Consider the following 21,314-nt stretch of genomic DNA (forward strand, 5'->3'; position numbering starts at 1 on the left):
TTTTTGAATTATTCAAATCGGACCGTTTTGAATAACGATTTTTGGCTCTTTTTGCGTATCTTCGAAACGGCTAGACCTGCCTTTGCCAAAATCTAATCAGCACGTCTATTTATCAATACGAATAGAATGTTTTTTAGAAACCTTTGAAACGTGAAGATAAATAAAATTTTTAATTTTCGATCAATTTCTTACCTCCTTCAGGGCATCCAAGCAGCGTCCAAAACTTCTTAACACTCTGCCCAACCATCACCTTCTCCTCATTGATAGTATAAACCTTAGCACCACTCGAGCACCCCAAATCCTTCTTCTGCTGTATACACTGCACGATATCCGCACCTCTAGACCGTTCGATAACATTTGAATATAATCCTAGATACAAGTAAACCTCATCGGGTGTCACCAGGACATAGGCGTCCCCAGAATTTATACTGGAGGCTACTGGTTCAACCAGCCTGGCCTGGACGTGTCTCCTGCCCTTGACTTGTATCAGCATTAGGGGTTTGTGAGGGACCATGGTGAACGAGGCACTGGCTGCGGCCTTTCGTAAGTTTACTGCAGTGAAGTCTTCTTTACTTGCTAATCCTGCCAACGCTTCTACGGCCATGGAAGAGCCTTTAGCCACTGGGGAAAAAGAAATAAAACTAGTTGGTATTGGTATTTTGCCTTGAGGCAAGTTACATGAACTTCCCCCGAAATGTGTAAATAATCGACTTAATCAATAAAAAATAAATTAATTTATAAGTATTCCAAGTGGATTTATTACACATAATTGAAAGCGAACTAACACGTTAAGTCGGAGTATTTTCTAAAAGCAAATTTTAACTAGTGGTGTATGGCATCGTGCCTTGAGGCAAATTGCTGAAACTTCCCGTACCGTAATGAAATGTTCGAGAAATTTTAAACGTTTTCAAATATATTATTACACTTACTGTAACTTTCATTATTTTTATTATCTTGTTATATCTGACCGAATCAAATGTAAATCATCTCCATAACATACTAAGATAGTAAAAACTGTTTTATACACTTGGATATTAAAATTTTGAATAATTTGTAATTGAAATGTAGACTTTAGTATTTTGATAATTTGCCATATATGGATTTAGGACATTTTTTTACTTTTCTTCAAATAACTTGAAATTTTCTTCCCGGACATTTTAATTTATTTACATTATTAAAAACTGGATGAATTTTACTTAAATCTGGTATAACCAGTTTTATACACTTGCATAATGAAATTTTGAATAATTTGTAATCGAAATGCGGATTTCACTATTATGATAACTTGCCTTATATGGATCTAGGACATTTTTTCTACATTTCTTCAAATAACTTGAAATTTTCTACGCAGACATTTTAATTCATTTACATTATTAAAAACTGGATGAATTTTACTTAAATCTGGTATAAACAGTTTTATACACTTGCATATTGAAATTTTGAATAATTTGTAATTGAAATGCGGATAATAGTGAATATTATGATAACTTGCTTTATATGGATTTAGGACATTTTTTTACATTTCTTCAAATAACTTTTAAATTTCTTCCCGGACATTTAAATTTAGTTACATCTGTAAAAACTAGATAAAATTTACTTAAAATTTACTATTTACACTTGGAATTAAAACTTTGAACAATTCGTATTTAAAATGCGGACTTTAGTATTTCCATAATGCAAATTAGCACATTTATTACTTTTTTTCAATAATTAAATTTAATAAATAACAAATAAATTTATGAATATTATTAAAAATACTTTACAGTATTAAGTTGTGTATGGCATCGTGCCTTAAGGCAAATTGCTGGAACTTTCCGCACCGTAATGAAATATTCGAAAAATTTTAAACGTTTTCAAATATATTATTACAAATACTTTCAGTAACTTTCATTATTTTTGCCATCTTGATATATCTGAGCAAATCAAATGTAAATCATAAATAATCAATTTATCTCCAGAACATTAACAATCGTCATTTTATTTCGAATTCAATTACAAAAAAAAATAGTTGCGTAATTACCACAAAATTGGTAAATTGCTCCCGTATAGTCACAGTCTAAAGGCATTTGCAAATAATTCTGTGCGACATTTTCATTTGTACTGTGCTTAGCTTGGCGGCATTTTCACATTTTTCAATAGTTTTTTTTGACAAAATTGAAAAAGTGCTCCAGTACATAAACAGTCTAAACGCACTTGGATGAACATTTGTACCAGAGTGGCGCTTAGACTGTGCTTAGCCTGGGTAATTTTTAGAATTTTTAATCCAAAATTATAAAAATATTCAAAAAAAAAAAAAAGAATTAGAAAAGAAAAGAGAGAAATGTTTTTCCCGAAAGCTATTATTTTGTTGAAACAAGCAGAAAGTTCTTTGAATCATTTAAATCGGACACTCAGTTCTCTCAAAAACTTCATTTTTTTTTTAACATTTAGCTCTGTATCTCCGAAACCACTAGGCCTATCTTTGCCAAAAACTAACAACAACTTTTCCCTGTCATTACGAACTGAATGTTTTTTGGATCATACAAATCGGATGATCCGTTCTCTCAAAAACTCGCTTTCTATTTTCTGCAATCTTTGCTCCGTATCTACGAAACGGCTGGACCTGCCTTTGTCAAAAACTAATCAGCACATTTCCCTATCAATAGGGATGGAATGTTTTTTGAATCATTCAAATCGGTTGATCCGTGCGCCCAAAACGTGGACGAAAAAATGCGGACATACAAAACACACACACACACTCACGCACTCACACACATCTATTTTTTTCTAGGTATGCCCCTTAAAAATGTTCAGAAACCTTCAAAACGTCGAGAAATGTAAAAATTTTCATTTTCGATTTTCGGCCCGTTACTATACTACCCTACGGGAAGTTAAAAATAACACATGGATGAATGTCTTTGTCTTACATTTTTCTACTTTCATCCTCTTCAATTCCCGATCGGCCACATCAGTCCTGACCTCGGCGTAGCTGTCCCTTAGGTCTTCGCGTTGGGCGAGGGCTCGAACCGGGTTGCGCGAACCGGCGCGTCTGCCACGCTGTGCCTGCACAGTGCGCCTTAGAACCAGCCTAAAGAATAAAAAAATAACATTAAATACATCTCCAGAAAATACTTGTCATTTACCATCTTACATTTGTCGGGCGTCCTTAGACACCGCGTCCAGGTCGACGCTGTCGATCTCGACAGAAGAATTGTTCGAAGGGGGAGTCTCTGTGGCGCTCAGGAAGAACGCGTTGAATGTCTCGTCGTCTGTACGGGGTATCGGCACGCTCACACCTCCTGTATCTGAAAAAAAAACACAACAAATATGTTAAAAATGACGCTGACGTAATAAAAAAGAGTAACTATTGTATAGCGACATATGATGGTAGGAATAGAGAGTGTAATTAAAGATAATAAATAAGTAAAGAGATTATGTAACTATGTATGAATGGTTAATCCTCCTAAACTATAATTCGGATTTTCATGAATCTTCCTGAAATTTGATCGGGAAAATTTCTAGAACTTTTAGATTCATAGAAAGTTAGATTGTAGAAATAAATGGAAAAAATTACAAAAAACCGCTTATCATGTTTGACCTTGAAAATATTTGAAGCTTAGTTTGACATTAAAAACAAATAAAGACTGTCATTTGCCAAACATTTCTATCCACTTATAGGCTAAGGCTATCTTAGAATATAATATAATCATGATTATGAAGGAGAAAAATGTAATGACTACATTATTATTGCCGAAAAGCAGCTGAGATGTGCCAGAAATTAAAATAATATAAGATTTACAGTCAACATCTAGCAGGTGATGCAGTCTGCGCATGCGTCTGTCAGCGATCGCACATAAAACTTAGCCTATAATTCACTTCGACTGATTATTATTTTTTAACTTTTAAATGCAGTCGTGTTTATAAAAAATTACTTATTCAAAAAATTATTTAGAAGTGTCATTGTGTCAAATATTCATATATTTGGCATTGGATACGGAATATTTACTCAAGTCAATAGGAGCGTTTTGGACCTGAATTTTTTTTACTGTGCTCCAATTTGTATGAATTTATGGAATTAGGTTCATCTTACTGTCAAGTTCAAATGTGAAAATAATTTAGACTCCTTTGCCACTTCCTGTGGGGATGAAATCCCTTCTCAGTGGAAAAATTTATTTTTTACAAAATAACGTCGGATATCGATAAAAGAACTAATTGCGAGATAAAAATGTTTCATAATATTTTTCAAAACAGCAAATACTTTTCAAGTTACTGACAACTGAAAATTCGTTTCTTTTTAGCGTTTTTCATAGTTTTTTTTTCAAATATCTCCAAAAATATACATTTTAACAAAAATCATGTAATGAAGAAAATTACAATAATAAGGTGAGCATATTTTTTTAAGTCAAAACCGGGATGGCACTTTTTCGTTATGTTTATTCGGGTCGGAAGGGAGGGATCCTATTTAAGAATACAACTAGTGGGGTGGGTGGCATCGTTCCTTAAGGCAAATTGCTGGAACTTCCCGTACCGTAACGAAATGTTCGAGGAATACTGAATGTTTTCAAATAGATTATTATAAATATTGTAACATTGTCTAATATTTATAAGAATTATATAAACTGAATTGCAGAGTTGAAATTATTTGTTTCAACAAAAAACTAAAAAAAAAAAAAAAAATCGAACAAAAATTTTTTTTTCCAAAATCAATTATTTTGTTAAGACAAGCAGAAAGTTTTTTGAATCATTCAAATCGGACGCTTAGTTCTCTCAAAAACTGCCATTTTTTACATATTTAGCTCCGTATCTTCGAAATGGCTGGGCCTGCCTTTGCCAAAAACTAATAAACACTTCTCCCAATCATTACTAATTGAATGTTTTTTCGATCATTCAAATCGGATACTCCGTTCTCTCAAAAATTCGATTTCTATTTTCCGCACTTTTTGCTCCGTATCTCCGAAACGGCTGGACCTGCCTTTGCCAAAAACTAATCAGCTCTTTTCCCTATCAATAGGAATCGAATGTTTTTTGAACCATTCAAATCGGTTGATCCGTGCGCCCTAAAACGTGACTGGAAATTTGTATCCATACATACATACACACACACACACACATACACACACACACATCCATTTTTTCTGAGGTATGCCAGTAAAATGTTCAGAAACCTTCAAAACGTCGAGAAATGTAAAAATTTTCAATTCCGATTTTCGGCCCATTACAATAACTTACCCTACGGGAAGTTAATAAAAAAAAGGTTTTTATATGAATCATTTTTTATTAAACAAAATTGCGGTTTTTGTTTCTACGTTTTTTTTTTGCTTTTGGGCGTTGTATAAAGTTCTATTCAATTTTCTTCATAATTTTGGAGAAAATAGCACTTGTTCCTTTGTTTTCATAATTATTGTTATTTTTAATTTTAATTTTTGAAAAACCGAGACAGCGCGGAGCAAAAGATCTAAATCCGGGACAAATATTTCTTTTAGAAATCCAGGGACACAAGGTAAAAATCCGGAATTGTCTCGGCCAAAGCGGGACGAATGGTCAGTTTAATATTAATCCTAATCTTAATAAATCGGTGCTTTATAAAGTGTTCTAGGAACAATATTAAGCTAGACATAAAAATGAGGTTTTATAGTGCTCATAATAAGCTTTAAATTGAGTAGTGTTATGGACCTGTTTTTTTTTTCATTTAAATCGAATAGTTTTATGAGTGCCATTTCCACCAAAATTACAATTAATCGTACTTCGTCTAGAATTAACTTGATTCAAGAGATTCCAAAATAACAAGCAAATTGGAGCACAGTAAAAAAGTTCACAGGTTACACCCCTTTTACTTATATTTTATTTACCGGAATTGAGGTCCTGTTCGGGTGCTCCCGGAGCAGAAATGCTCCTCTTGAAGGGCGATCCGGAAACAGTGCTCGTCAACTGCGTCGCAGAACTGGGGCCAGTTGCAGTTGGGCTCGTGTTGGAAGAGATCGCTGAAAAAAAAATAGAAAATCAAATTTTAAGGTAATGTAATCAATAATAATGTGATTTGTATATAAATTATATGGCTACGTCTATCAATCTACTTGTCTGCCAATAATTCTCTTCATATACAAATTAATAATGATTTTGACCAACTAAATGTTGATCCGTGCTCCCGAAACCGTCGACTAAAAATTGTATCCGCACATACATACACACACACATCCATGTAATTAAGGGGGTATTCTAGTGTAGAGCGATGAATTTTAGGTCATTTTTAAAGTGTCGTAAAAGAAAGCAATGCATGTTTTCACTATCCATTTTTTTACCATTTGTTTATTAATATTATTTAAATACTAAACAAAAATTAAAAAATAAAAAAGTTGAAAATTGTAAAAACTGGCAGCTAATGAAGTGGGTGGTCTCAAAAAAATGGCACCTCAGTCTTGACATGATTTCAGCCCTCCTAGCCATCGGAAATGCAAAAAGTTAAAAAATTATTAATCTACAATGATGTCGCAATCGCCCTAACTAGCGATGAGTAAAAAATTTTTTTTTACAAATGGGCGACTGTTTGAAGAAAAAAGTGTTTTTTTTACTGTTTTTTTGAGTTTCTCAAATTTTTTAAAAATAGTAAAAAATTGGAATTTGGGGATAATCCTAGTTCGGGCTATAGATAGGTCTATAAACAAGACTCTCTGAACATTTCAAGTGAATGGGTCGAGTAGAACTCGAGAAATCGTGTCAACAGTACTGAAAAAGTCTGTTCTGAGAAAAACGCATTTAAAGTTTTACGTGAAGCCAAACCAGTATGGAGACCGAGTCAGTAAAATGCCTATATCTCCGAAAATAATTCAAATTTTCAAAAACCTTCTCGTACCCATATTCTTAGATAGTTAAACTTTAAAAAAAAAATGAAATAAAAAAAAAACGATTTTTTTGAATTTCTACACTAGAATACCCCCTTAAAGGTATGCCAAAACGTTCAAAAGACTTTGACCAAAAGGTTTTACGCCGCAGTTTTTATCAGTCTCCCTTAAAGTCCATGTCTCTTATCCGTACAGAGCCGGATTCATAATCTACATTATTAATATAAATATTTACACATATAAGTATGTGTGTTTGTATGTGTGTGTATCTATGAATAATGTTTTCGATTCGATAATTTCTGATAAGTGTGACTATACACGCACATATTCTGTTATCATCACATTTTTCCTTCCAGTGTTTATATGTAAAAGACACCTGATCGCACGGCAAATAGACATTTTACAGTTTCACTACCAATAAATAAGCATAAGAGAACGTTGCCATGGCAACGCAATTTCTTGAGCTTTGTTACGACAGAATAGCCCCCTATGTCTTCTGAATGAGTAATTTTTATTAAATCTCATTATTCAGAACGCTTTGCAGAATCCTATTTTAATAAACTAAAATAATTCCCTCCTAAGTATTTGTAAAATGCATTGATATTAATAAAATTTAGTGTGCATGTTTTTATGTGTGTGTCTATCTATATAAATAATGTTTTCGATTCGATAATTTCTGATAAGTGTGACTATACGTACGTATTCTGTTATCATGACATTTTTCCTTGCTGTGTTTATATGTAAAAGACGCCTGATAGCACGGCAAATAGACATTTTACAGTTTCACTACCAATAAATAAGCATAAATGAACGTTGCCATGACAACGCTATTTCTTGAGCTCTGTTACGACATAATGCCTTCCCAATGAGTAATTTTTATTAAATCCCATTATTCAGGACGTTTTGCTGAATCCTATTTTATTAAACTAAAATAATTTCTTCATAAGAATTTGTAAAATGCATTGATAGTAATAAAATTTAGTATGTGTGTGTGTATATCTATAAATAATGATTTCGATTCGATAATTTCCGATAAGTGTGACTATACACGTACGTATTGCAAATATGTCGACGGATAAGAAAGTGAAAGGTTACTTTACACATTACATGTACATGATACGGTTATTGGTCATTGCGAATTTATTTATTATTATTGCATCCTGCATTTAATGTAATAAAAAATGCAGTGCAGTCTAATTACTTCATTTTGTACATTGAACATTTTTTATTCTAAAACTATTTAATAGTCTTTGTCATACACCGATTTGGCCAGTCTTAGTCTTGAAAAATTCGTGCCAATCCAGAGATGGTCGGAAAGGTGAGATATTATTTTAAAATCGCGTAGAAACTTTACATTTTTAATTTGAAAATTTTTGTAGAAGCGCAATTTAAATGAAACAATGGAAGGTGGCTAATACGTCAAATGTCAAAAGTTTTTGACAGATGATGTTCAATGACGTTTAATAGGATGTTTTACGTGAATATTATTTAATTATTATTAAATTGTAGTAAGTAGTTTTTTTTTGTAGTTTTATTTATACACAAAAACGTTATTAAACGGATCGCAAGTGTTACTAGAAACTCAAAATGTTAACCTTTTAAAATGAAAAGATAATATGAAAATGCACTTTTTGGCATATTTTTCTAAAACACGGTGTTCTGAAAGATCTCATTTGACTAATTATATACTCATTGGTATTTATAAAACATTTTCTAGGTTATATTATTTTTTATTTAAGTTATTTAAATTCAGAACCTAAATTTGGTTCGATCAAAGGGACATTTTGTTCTCAGACTTTATCGAAGAATAGATAGTAATATATGAAGGTCCGGGGTTAAAAAGGTCCACCACCGATGTGTTAAAAACCAGTAAAGATAAGCATTGTTTAACAACAATATTTGAAAGTAGAGGGAAAAAGATGTATAACCAGCTATAACTTTGATTCTCAAGGCCTTTCTATCCGGAGATAAACGGTTATTTTTAAAAATCCACAATAAAAGACCAAAAAAGACATGGATTGGATTATACTATGTTTTCTATGAAAAGTGTATAAAACTTCCAGTTTAATTGTATTGTCAGAATATAGACAAACTAATGGGGTTTATTGTTTTTATAATACAACATTGTATTATATTGCATTCAAACAACACATCCTCATACACTTAAAGTAATAATGTTTTTGATTCTCTAGAAATTGTTTAGCATATACCTATACTCGGGTCAGCTAGTATATATATATACACACACACACACATATATATATATATATATATATATATATTTATTTATTTGTCTGTGTGTACATAAACTGGTCGCACTCCATTGTACCAATTTGCATAACCAGAATTTAACACGGAAGACTTTATGAAAATTAGCAATAAATTACACGATTATGAATATTGGTTTTCTAATTTTAGACAATATGGATAAATTAGGCAAAATAACAATTTTGGTGTCGAACATCTCTTTTCTTTTTATATATTAACTATAGTAGATACACCACTGGGCGTATGTACTAATTTGTAAACAACCAATTGTAAACACTTGTCAGCATTCTCTGCTAAATATAATTATTTTTATAGATTGCAGAATGAAAATAGAATAAAAAAAAAACTCTTTTCTACCAAGCCTATGAGGTAAAAAGTACCCAATGCTAAATTTTAGAAAAATAACAAAAAACCTTATTTTTTCAACAGGGAATTTTACTGAACATAGTAAGACAGTTGTTTGTTTAATATGAGTTAAGTTTTATAACTTAAGTTTTATAATTTAAGTTTTATAACTTACCAGTCCTGCTGCGGAATCTATTCATCGGTGGACACCTCCGTTTTCTCTGATCGTTCGACGTGGGTGTTCCTGCTCCGCCTGCTCCGGCCACAACGGCTAACATTGACCGCGACTTTTCCACCGCCGGCATTCGGCCGGCGACAGAGAATTTGCCTGCGTCGGCCGGGGCTACCCTCCTCCTCCAACCCTAAATAATAATAGACATATATCATCATATAAATATATTTACACTAGCAAATCCGACGAACTCCGTTTCGCCACCAGATGGTTTCGAGAGAAAGATGAAGAAATTTCTAGTTTGTTTTATATTTGAAAAGGAAAAATTTGATTTCATTACCTAACAGTAATGAATTTATTTCGATTACAAAAATGAAGTGTTTTTTAGTTGAACTTCTCTAAGTAAATGAAAGTGAATCCGCAAATTATCCGTTTCATTGAAGTGCTCTTTGGTAAACCACATTTTTTGTTTTTTGGTCTGACGTTAACACAAACAAAGCAGATGGTTTTCCAACTCGTGAACAGGTAACGTATAACTGGCCATGTGAAAAACAATGATTTTATAAATAATCTATTTGAAATTTATCCCGCAAACACTAAGCGATTGGCCTTGCGATTTGTTAATTGTCATTGCGAACGCAAGGCGAACTGTAAATTGCAATCGTTTGAAGTCAAACGGAAGACCAGTCGGAATCATTGGTATGTCACCAAATCGCCAGCAATTTTTGATTGAATGGTGAAATTCAGTGCGTGTACATCATTATTCTTTCCGGCAAGAATTTCTCGTTGACTTGACCAAGCATAATTCTGATAGTTCTCACTAATGTCATTACTCAAATATTTAATTACGGTGCGTGAAGTTCCAGCAATTTGCATTAAGGCACGATGCCATGCACCATTAATTTTCTTAGCTTTAAACCTTGCGGTGCCCGAGACCTTTCCAACAAATGCAAAATTGTCGAAATCGTTTCGTGCGTTCTGGAGTTATTTTGTCAGGAAGGAAAACCCGACTTATTTTTATATATATGTAGATAATTATTGAAGTAAAACTTCTTTAGGCGCAACTAGGGTGTAAATTCGTACAAATGCAACAGAAGTTCGTTACGGCAGATAAGATTAGATTAGAGTCGAGTGTCAATGATTCGTCATGCGCTCTCGATGATATCATTTCTATACGGGTCGATTGTGATTAATCGTCGTGTTCAGTTAATACAGACCTGTCGTTGTATGAGTATCGGCATCAACAAGAAAATCGGCATAGATAAATAAACATTTTAAAGTTACATCTTAGTACAAATCTTGATTTAATGAAAAATGCCCGAATCAGAAGAATATTTTACCCTGTTCCTTGAAAATAATAAAACAACTTGAACATTTGTGCCGTGTACTAAACGTAAGTTTACTGATTAGAAATTATGCCTATATTATTCGTAGTTTCTATAAATTTTTGAAGTTATTAAAATAGAAAATATTTTTTAGGCAGGACAGATATTACAGCTGTTCAAAGAATGAGATTATATCGCCAGCGAAAAAGTGAAAAAAATACAAGCAATCAATGATGTATGTTAATTTTAATTACATGAAGTTCTTCAAACACAATTATTGCATGATGAGTGAAGTTGCGAAAACAATATTTGTTTAGGCGTTGTTTAACATAATACACTGTGTGAACGAATATTATAAAATTTATTAATCAGCAATTACTTCATTTCTCTAATGAAGGTTCAAGTCCTAAATGCTATTTACAATGACAAACCGATCATGTCATATTTGAAGTATGACTTTGATTACATTATTGTTTTTAAATATTATACATATTTTTAACGATATTATAAATATATAATTTATAATTTATCATTATATAAATGTGTATAATGGTTGACGACACTAATAAATGTGTGCATTGCGAGTGTTACCATATTACTAATAAATATTATTCAAAATTGTTACATGATATATTTATTTTCACTTAAATGCCATCTTGTGCAGTAGCAAATAAGTTTTACTTCAATCGCGTGTGATCCTTACGCGCACTCTTTTTGTTTATTTATTTAGCTATTTACCTGTGAAGCAGTCTCCAGACATTCCAATCGTTCTGCCAAAACAGCTGCTCGAGAATCCTGCTGTGCAACAATTTGCGACTGCTGCGAATTGAACTGATTTTGCTGCTGCTGCTGCTGCTGCTGCAGCACAGGCGGCGGCAGAATGCAAGCAGGCTGTGGCGAACTCAATAAAGGCTCCTAAAAATATAAAAAAATGAATCAATCTATTGGCAATTTTAAAAATTATATATATATACTAGCTGTCCCTGGCACGCTTTGCGGTGGCTAAGTGCTTTCAGTAATTATAATATATTGAGTCAATTTTAATTAATTCTGGAACAATCAACTAAAATTTAGAATTAAAAAAAAATAAAAGTGAAAGCATTAAAGTCATATAATTAACATTTAGTTTGCAATAATAAATATTGAGATCAATATTTGAAATAAACCCAATATAATCTTGTAAGATGGAACATATTATAAAGGATTACAAAATTGTATCAAAATGAGTCAAAATTGTATCAAAAGTAATTTCGTAACTTATCACAAACAAACATAAATATATATATATATATATATATATATATATATATATATATATATTAACAAAGTCTAGTAATCGGGCATAACATCAATAAAAAACATGAATTTCTTTCCAAAATTTATTTTAAATCCATACATTTTGGCTATATGCCTAGCCTTCATTCAGTGAAAAATTAGTTATTCTTAGTGTTAAATTGCAATAACTAACTAATAATAAGAATAACTAATTTTCCACTGAATGAAGGCTAGGATTATAGCCGAAACGTATGGATTTAAAATAAATTTTTGAAAGAAATTCATGTTTTTTATTGATGTTAAGCCCGATTACTAGACTTTGTTAATACATATGTCAACATCAAATTCAGAATCATACAAAATATATATATGTTGACAGTGTTTAAATATATATATATATATATATATATATATATATATATATATATTTCATATGTATGTCTTAATAAAAATTCCTCTAATTGAATTCTTCAATTTCGACTTTTAATTACAAATTAATTTCACGCTTCGCGAACGCACATTTTGTATTTCTTAAACTTTCACTAAAATACGATAAAAAAAATTAAACAAAATTTCATTTTTAACACAATTTTAATTAATGAAACAAAAGTCGTAAATTTGTGAAAAAAAAATAAACAAAATTTCATTTTTAACACAATTGCAATTAATCAAAACAAAAGTCGTAAATTTGTGAAAAAATATTAAACAAAATCTCATTTTTAACACAATTTCAATTAATGAGACAAAAGTCGTAAATTTGTAAAAAAAAAATACAGTCATTAAACACATTTTAAATAAAATAAACTAATAAAAAGAACTCTACTGACGAGCAAACTTTATGTAAAATGTCCAAGTAAAAACTAGATAATGATTAGGATTATTTAATAAAAATATGAATTAAAATAATAAAATGAATTCTACTGACGAGCAAACTTTATATAAAATTTCGAAATGAAGACTAGATAATTATTAGGGTTATTTTAATTAAAAAGGAACTCTACTGACGAGCAAACTTTGATAAACTAGTTTTTACGCGCACTTATAAAATAAATTTATATCATATTGTTGTCATTTTGCTGCATATAAATTCGGGTCATTTTTTTACATTTATTTAAATAACTCAAAAATTTTGTTCCGGGCACTCTTTTTTAGTTAGCTTAGCAGAAACTAGATAAAATTTACAAAATATAGTATAAACTACTTTATACACTTTGATTCAAAATTTTTAGGTAAAACTAGCTGCAAATGGTGACTATCCACAATATAGGTATTTAGGTCTTTTATTTACAATTTACGAATTTAGGACAATTTTTCACATTTTTGTATATAACTCGAAAATTTGTTTCGTGACGTTCTTTTTGATTAACTTAGCAGAAACTAAATAAAATTTACTTAAATCTCACATAAACTGTTTTATACACTTTGATACAATATTTTTAAATAATTTAAACACGCCCTAATATATTTTGCATGTTCTCAATATACGGCTTCCGGTCATTTTTTACATTTCGTCAAATAACTCAAAAATGTTATTCCGGGACACTCTTTTTTTGTTAGCTTAGCAGAAACTAGATAAAATATACTAAAATACTGTATAATGTGTTTTACACCCTTTGGAATAAATTTTTTGAATAATTTGACCGCACTAATATATTTTATATATTTACAATATGTAAATATTCATGACACTTTTTTACATTTTTTCAAATAACTCAAAAAATTTGTTCCGAGCACTCCTTTTTAATTAGCTTAGCAGAAACTAGATAAAATATACTTAAATCTTATATAAATAGTCTTACATACTTTGATACAAAATTTTGAATAATTTGAACACGCCCTGATGTATTTTGCATATTTACAATATATGGTGGTGTTGTGGGACACTTTTTTACATTTTGATAAATAACTCAAAAACTTTGTACAGGGCGCTCTTTTTTAGTTAGCTTAGCAGAAACTAGATAAAATTCACTAAATTGCATCGTCTATTGTCTTTCTTCACAATCGGAATTTATCCTTCAAGTTATTTAGGACAAATTGAATAGTTTTATGATTAATTGTTATTTTAATTATTTGCAGCTACTTATATGAAAATGTGAACAATGAAAAAATTACGAAACATTTTAAATAAATATATGCAAATTTATATATATATATATATATATATATATATATATATATATATATATAGTAACATAAATATTTTTTCTTTTTATTTTTTTTTATTTATTTACCTTTATCACAGACACCGAACAATTGACCTTCTCATCATCGTCCACCACTGATTCAATACAATATTTATATTTGAACCAAATATAAACCAAAAGTATCAACAAGACGATAAAACACAATTCCAAAACCAGCGACATTTTTTTTCAAAAAACATTTAAAAAACACAACACAGATGTTCACTTTGTTTTTGGTCACAGTCAATCATTATAAATACACTAAATAAAATCACTGGATAAAAAAAAAACAATTTATAAAAATATTTACTCTCTAGGTAAATCTTGAAAGTTTAGAAAAATTTTGCAAAAAATGTACATCCAAAATAAATAGGTGTCTAGGTCGACGTATAAATAATAAAGTATTTTCTAGGATGATTTTCGAGTTGTTCTAGGAACTTTTACTATAAGACAATATTGTTTAGTGTTCAATTCTAAACAAATTTTCCAAATACACTTTTTATACCACGCTAATATTTCAGAAGTTATAAATAATTTTTCAAAAAAGTGTACTGCCAACATAGGTAGTAATAGGTCAACATAGGTCGACATAAATATGATAAAGTATTTTCAAGGGTGATTTTTGGGTATACCGGGTTGTTCTAGAAATTTTTACCATTCGACAATATTGTTGATTGTACAATTCTAAAAAAAATTACCAAATACACTACTAACATCACACGAATGCTTTAAAAGATACAAATAGTTTTGCCAAAAAATGTACTTCGAAAATTGATAAGTGTCAAGGTCAAAATAAACAATAAAGTATTTTTCATATTCAAGAAAAATTTGTTGTAAAAAAATTTCTTTGTACCAAAGCAAGTCCTTATCGAGTTCCATTGATAGACTTTTAAATTTTTAAAATCGGTTCAGCAGTTTTTGAGAAAACGTCAGCAAAAGTTAAAAAATCAGCTCACATACATACATGCACTGACTGGTCTCAAACGATTCAAAATGACTTGAAACGTCAAGAAATTAGCAAGACAGATTGTTAAAAAAATAGATCAGAAATTGTTTAACAAGTTTATTAAATCCAAAAACAACAAACAATTTTCAAGTATACCGAATTGTTCTAAGCAAATTTACTTGAACAAAAGCGAGTCCTTATGGAGTTCTATCAAATGTCTTTTAAATTTTTAAAATCGGTTCAGCAGTTTTTGAGAAAACCTCAGTGGAAGGTCGAAGCATAGCCTCACCCACATACTTTTTCCTAAATTTGGTCTCAAACGATTCAAAATGACAAGAAAACTTAAAATTACAAGAGAAGTTCAAAAATTGGTGCAGAAATCAAACAAATTGGTCCAAAAATTTATTACATTCAAAAACTACAAATTTGGTCACAGACGATTCAGAATGACAAGAAAACTTAAAAATAGAAATGCAAGGTAAATATGGTAAAAAAGGACAAATTTGGCCACAAACGATGCAGAATGACAAGAAAACTTAAAATTACAAGAGAAGTTCAAAAACATGATCCAGACTCCAAATTGGTCAAAAAATTTATTAAAACCAAAAACTACAAATTTGGTCACAAACGACTTAAAAATATGATCTAGAACTCTAAATTGGTTAAAAAATTATTAAATCCAAAAACTACAAATTTGGTCACAAACGATTCAGAATGACCAGAAAACTTAAAAATAGAAATACAAGTTAAAAATATGATCCAGAACTCCAAATTGGTTAAAAAAAATATTAAATCCAAAAACTACAAATATGATCACAAACGATTCAGAATGACAGGAAAACTTAAAATTAGAAATGCAAGTTAAAAACATGGTCTAGAGAAAGTTTCAAATATTTTCAAGTTCTAGGGCAATTTTCGAGTATACCGAGTTGTTCTAGAAATTTTTACTATAAGACAATATTGTTTAATATTCAATTCTAAACATTTTTATCGAAAACACTTTTTATACCATGCGAATATTTCAGAAGTTATAAATAATTTTTCAAAAAAGTGTACTTCCAAAATAGATAAGCGTCAAGGTCTAAATAAACGTAGAAGAATTCATATTGTAAGACAATTTTCGAGAATACAAAAGTGTTCTAGAAAAATTTTCTCGAACCAAAGCGAGTCCTTATGGAGTTCCACCAAATGGCTTTTAAATTTTTAAAATCGGTTCAGCAGTTTTTGAGAAAACCTCAGCAAAATGTAAAAAATCAGCTCACATACACACATGTACTGACACATACTTTTTCCAAATTTGGTCTCAAACGATTCAGAATGACTTGAAACGTCAAGAAATCAGCAAGACAGATTGTTAAAAAAAATAGTTCAAAACCCCAAATTGGACAAAAGAATTTATTAAAACCAAAAACTACAAATTTGGTCACAAACTATTCAGAATGACAAAAAACTTAAAAATAGAAATGCAAGGTAAATATGGTAAAAAAATACAAATTTGGTCACAAACGATGCAGAATGACAAGAAAACTTAAAATTACAAGAGAAGTTAAAAATATGGTCCAGACTCCAAATTGGTCAAAAAATTTATTAAAACCAAAAACTACAAATTTGGTCACAAACGACTTAAAAATATGATCTAGAACTCTAAATTGGTTAAAAAATTATTAAATCTAAAAACTACAAATATGGTCACAAACTATTCAGAATGACCAGACAAATTAAAATTAAAAATACACGTTAAAAATATGGTACAGAACTCTAAATTGGTTAAAAAATTATTAAAACCAAAAACTACAAATATGGTCACAAACGATTCAGAATGACAAGAAAACTTAAAAATAGATATGCAAGTTAAATGTATGGTCTAGAGAAAGATTCAAATATTTTCAAGTTCTAGGGCAATTTTCGAGTATACCGAGTTGTTCTAGAAACTTCTTCTATTTGACAATAATGTTTATTATTCAATTCTAAACAAATTTGTCAAATACACTTTTTATACCAAGCGAATATTTCAGAAGTTATAAATAATTTTTCAAAAAAGTGTACTTCCAAAATAGATAAGTGAACTTAAAATTACAAGAAAAGTTCAAAAACATGGTTCAGAATTGGTCGAAAAATTTATTAAATCTAGAAACTACAAATATGGTCACAAACGATTCAGAATGACCAAAAAACTTAAAATTAAAAATACACGTTAAGAATATGGTTCAGAACTTAAATTGGTTAAAAAAATGATTAAATCTAAAAACTACAAATATGGTCACAAACGATTCAGAATGACCAGAAAACTTAAAATTAAAAATACAAGCTAAAAATTGCTTAAATCCAAAAATTACAAATCTTATCAATCCAAGTCACTACTTTATATCATTTACAACCCAATTAGTCACTTCTGGTAAAATTCCTGCCACTGTAGGTCTTCTTAGGAGCATTTTCTGACTCCGGAATAGCCCTATCCAAAACCCTCAAAAACTCCTGAGTTCTATTCCTCATCCTGCAATGAATATAAGCCTTTGAGCACTTGACATGATACTGAATATACTGTCTAAACATCAAAATCAAGTCAATTGTACGTCCCCTTGCATCCATATTAGTATGTTTTTCTAGCAAAACAAAAGTGACCAAAGCCTTGTTACCAGGTTCTAGGGTAAACATGACCTGAGGAGCAGTCTGTTGAGCCCTTTTGCAATCCCTAAACTCCTGCAGAAAGGTTTTACCAATAGCCATATCACTGTCATCCTTGAAAATAATGGTGATAGTTACAACAACCCTGTCAGATTTGGTTTGGATGGTGAAATAACCGTCACCGATAACCACTTGTTGGTCCTCCACAAAATTTTCCAGGGCATCAAACTGCTTTTCAAAAACCGAGGCAAAACAATTACGTTTCAGTAACCCTATTTTTGATACCAGTTCCTGCCAGTTTTCAGGAACCGTGGACAAATCCAAAAGCAAAGTGATACAAAAATCCTCCTCTGCCTCGATCAGCATTTCGCCATAATCTCGGTTCAACATATCCATCAAACCATTATCCTTGAGATCTGCAAATAATGCCAGATGGATACTTATGCAGATTTTGTTTTTGTTGCCCTTAAAGTTAGAAATGCGAAGAAGGGCGTTGTCGAAATCCACGAAGGAAGTGTCGATGTAATCGAGACGGCCGCCCTTTAGGACTGTTTTGTATTTGTGGGTCAAGGTGGCTTCTACGACTTTGTTGCTCATTTCTAGAAGGATCATGGTGAAAAAATCAATTGGGTTAAAAATTGAATGGTATCAACTTTTGCTTGACCAATGTATCAACTTTTGCTATCAAATATCAACTTTTGATATCAAGCTCTATCAAGTATCAACTTTTGCTCAACCAAAACTTTGGTAATGATCTAAAATACGAATTGGTTTGTGTCAATTATTAGTGACCAACTTATCCAGTTGTCTCCGTCTACTAAATCTTCTCAAAATTTTTGTGCCAAGAACTTTCCTAAAAAGTTTTGTAGATTACTCAGATAGCCTTAAAAGTGCTTCAAAATATTCTCCAAAAATTTCTTTCCACTTCCTAGAAGTTTTTGCAAATTGGTGATCAAACTACAGATTTATAAAAAGAGATTTTGGAGATTGATCTTGCCTTCTTGCTAGGACTGCTTAAATACTTGCTACTTCTACTTAAATTTATTTTTGTAGTCCCTGCATTCAAAAGTTTGTCCAATAATGATCAAAATTGCAACAGTTGATCACTAACAAAGTGTACAGAGTCAATAAAAATTGGTTCTAGATTTTTGACTCTATCTCATCCACTTTAGCAACCAAAAAACTTGCTATCTTCATCAAAATCTTGCTTTTGTATATCATCCAAGTTGTTCTAATTTTCTCCAAATAATGATAAAAAATTCAAATGGTGATTACTAAAAAATATTGTGTAGAGTCAATAGAAGTTGGTTCTAGGTTCCTGGTACTATTTCATCTTCTAGGGCAACTTGAGAACTTTTTGCCCACACTTGAGACTTGCCAATTTGCTTTATACAAAACACTTTGGTCAAAAGTTTTCCAAATAATGATTGAAAATCAAGTAGCTGATCACTAAAAAAAGTGTACAATGTCAACAAAAATTGGTTCTAGATTTTTGCAACAATTTCATCTGCTAGAGTAACTTAAAAACTTGCCATATGCACTGAATTTCTCCAAATTTACTTTTGCATTTTCTGCATCCAAAAGATTACCAAATATTGATAAAAAAATTTGACTATTGACCAGTAAAAAAGTGTGTGAAGTCAGTGAAAAGTGGTTCTACCTTTCTGCAATAATTTGATCAGCTCTGGCAACTTGAAAACTTGCTACTTTCATTAAAAAATTTCCAAATTTATTGTCGCATCCTCTGCATCCAAAAGTTCGCCAAGTATTGATAAAAAATTCAACTGTTGATGACTAAAAAAGTGTGCAAAGTCAATAGAAATTGGTTGTAGGTTCCTGGTACTATTGCATCTACTAGGGCAACCTAAAAACTTAACTACTACCAACACTTGGAACTTCCAAAACTTTTGTGTTCCATCCGCGTTGTTCAAAATTTTGCTGAATAACGATCAAAAATCTAGTAGTTGATCGCTGAAAGATTGTGTAAAGTCAATAGAAATTAGTTGTAGGTTCCTGGAACTATTGCATCTACTAGGTCAACCTAAAAACTTGCTACTTTCATCAATTTCTTGCCAAATTTTTGTTTGACATCCACGTTGTCTTAAATTTTGCCAAATATGGATCAAATTTCAACCAATCGATCACTAAACTAGTCAATAAATTGGTTTTAATTTCTCTCAAGTATTCCAATCGCTCAGACAACCTAAAAACTTGTTAGCAATACTTGAAACTTGCCAAATTTTTGTATTCCATCCAAGTTGTTCTAAATTTTGACAAATATAGATCAAAAATCAAGTAGTTGATCACTAAAAAAGTGTGTGAAGTCAATAGAAGTTAATTATTGATTTTTGCAACCACTCCAATCCCTTAGGCAACTTGAAAACTTGCTATAAAACTTGAAATCTAGACGAATTTGTGTATACCATCCACGTTGTTCTAAATTTTACCAAATACTGATCAAATTTCAACCGTTGATCACAAAAAATGTATGTAAAATTAATCGAAAATGATTCTAGGTTCCTGGAACTAGTTAATCCACTTGGGCAACTCAAAAACTTGCTACTGACACTTGAAACTTGCCAATTTGCTTTATACAATACACCTTGGTCAAAAGTTTTCCAAATAGTGATAAAAAAATCAGGCAGTTGATCACTCAAAAGTGTCTAAAGTCAATAGATATTGGTTCTAGATTTTTGCACCCACTCCAATCGCTCAGACAACTTAAAAACTTGTTAGCAATACTTGGAACTTCCAAAATTTTGTATTCCATCCAAGTTGCTCTAAAATTTGCCAAATAATGTTCAAAAATCAAGTAGTTGACCACTAAAAAAGTGTGTGAAGTCAATAGATATTAGTTCTAGGTTTTTGCAAGCATTCCACTGGCTCAGACAACTTGAAAACTTATTAGCAATACTTGAAACTTTCCAAATTTTTGTATACAATCCAAGTTGGTCAAAGGTTTGCTAAATAATGATCAAATTTCAACCAGTTGATAACTAAAAAAGCGGTGTAAAATCAATACAAATTGGTTCTAAATTTTTGCAACCATTTCATCTGCTAGAACAACCTACAAACTTGTTAGCAATACTTGAAACTTGCCAAATTTTTGTATACTATCCAAGTTGTTCAAAATTTTGCCAAATATTGATCAAATTTCAACAGTGGATCACTAAAAAAGTGTACAAAGTCAATACAAATTGGTTCTAAATTTTTGCAACCATTACATCTGCTAGAACAACCTACAAACTTGTTAGCAATACTTCAAACTTGCCAAATTTTGTTATTCCATCCCAATTCTGCAACTGTTTACCAAATACTGATCAAATTTTCACCAGTTGATCACCAAAACCAGCCAAT

The 21,314-nt window shown here is 30.9% G+C and overlaps 1 protein-coding gene across 2 annotated transcripts in view; it reads right to left on the minus strand.

Annotated features, from left to right (window-relative positions):
• The window catches only part of LOC113370413 (supervillin-like), an 85,941-nt gene that overhangs the window by 5,394 nt on the left and 59,233 nt on the right, over positions 1–21,314 (minus strand). For both annotated transcript variants that reach the window (XM_026611081.1, XM_026611089.1), the window contains 6 exons: positions 11,667–11,843; positions 9,607–9,793; positions 5,829–5,960; positions 3,131–3,284; positions 2,907–3,067; positions 193–621 (listed from right to left, as the gene is read on the minus strand). In XM_026611081.1, the coding sequence (XP_026466866.1) occupies positions 193–621; positions 2,907–3,067; positions 3,131–3,284; positions 5,829–5,960; positions 9,607–9,793; positions 11,667–11,843 (1,240 nt within the window). The remainder of the gene's footprint in view (positions 1–192; positions 622–2,906; positions 3,068–3,130; positions 3,285–5,828; positions 5,961–9,606; positions 9,794–11,666; positions 11,844–21,314) is intronic.

Source organism: Ctenocephalides felis, unplaced genomic scaffold (genome assembly GCF_003426905.1).
Source record: "Ctenocephalides felis isolate EL2017-DRISC unplaced genomic scaffold, ASM342690v1 CF-g0.4_SCAFFOLD_00845, whole genome shotgun sequence".
NCBI lineage: Eukaryota > Metazoa > Arthropoda > Insecta > Siphonaptera > Pulicidae > Ctenocephalides > Ctenocephalides felis.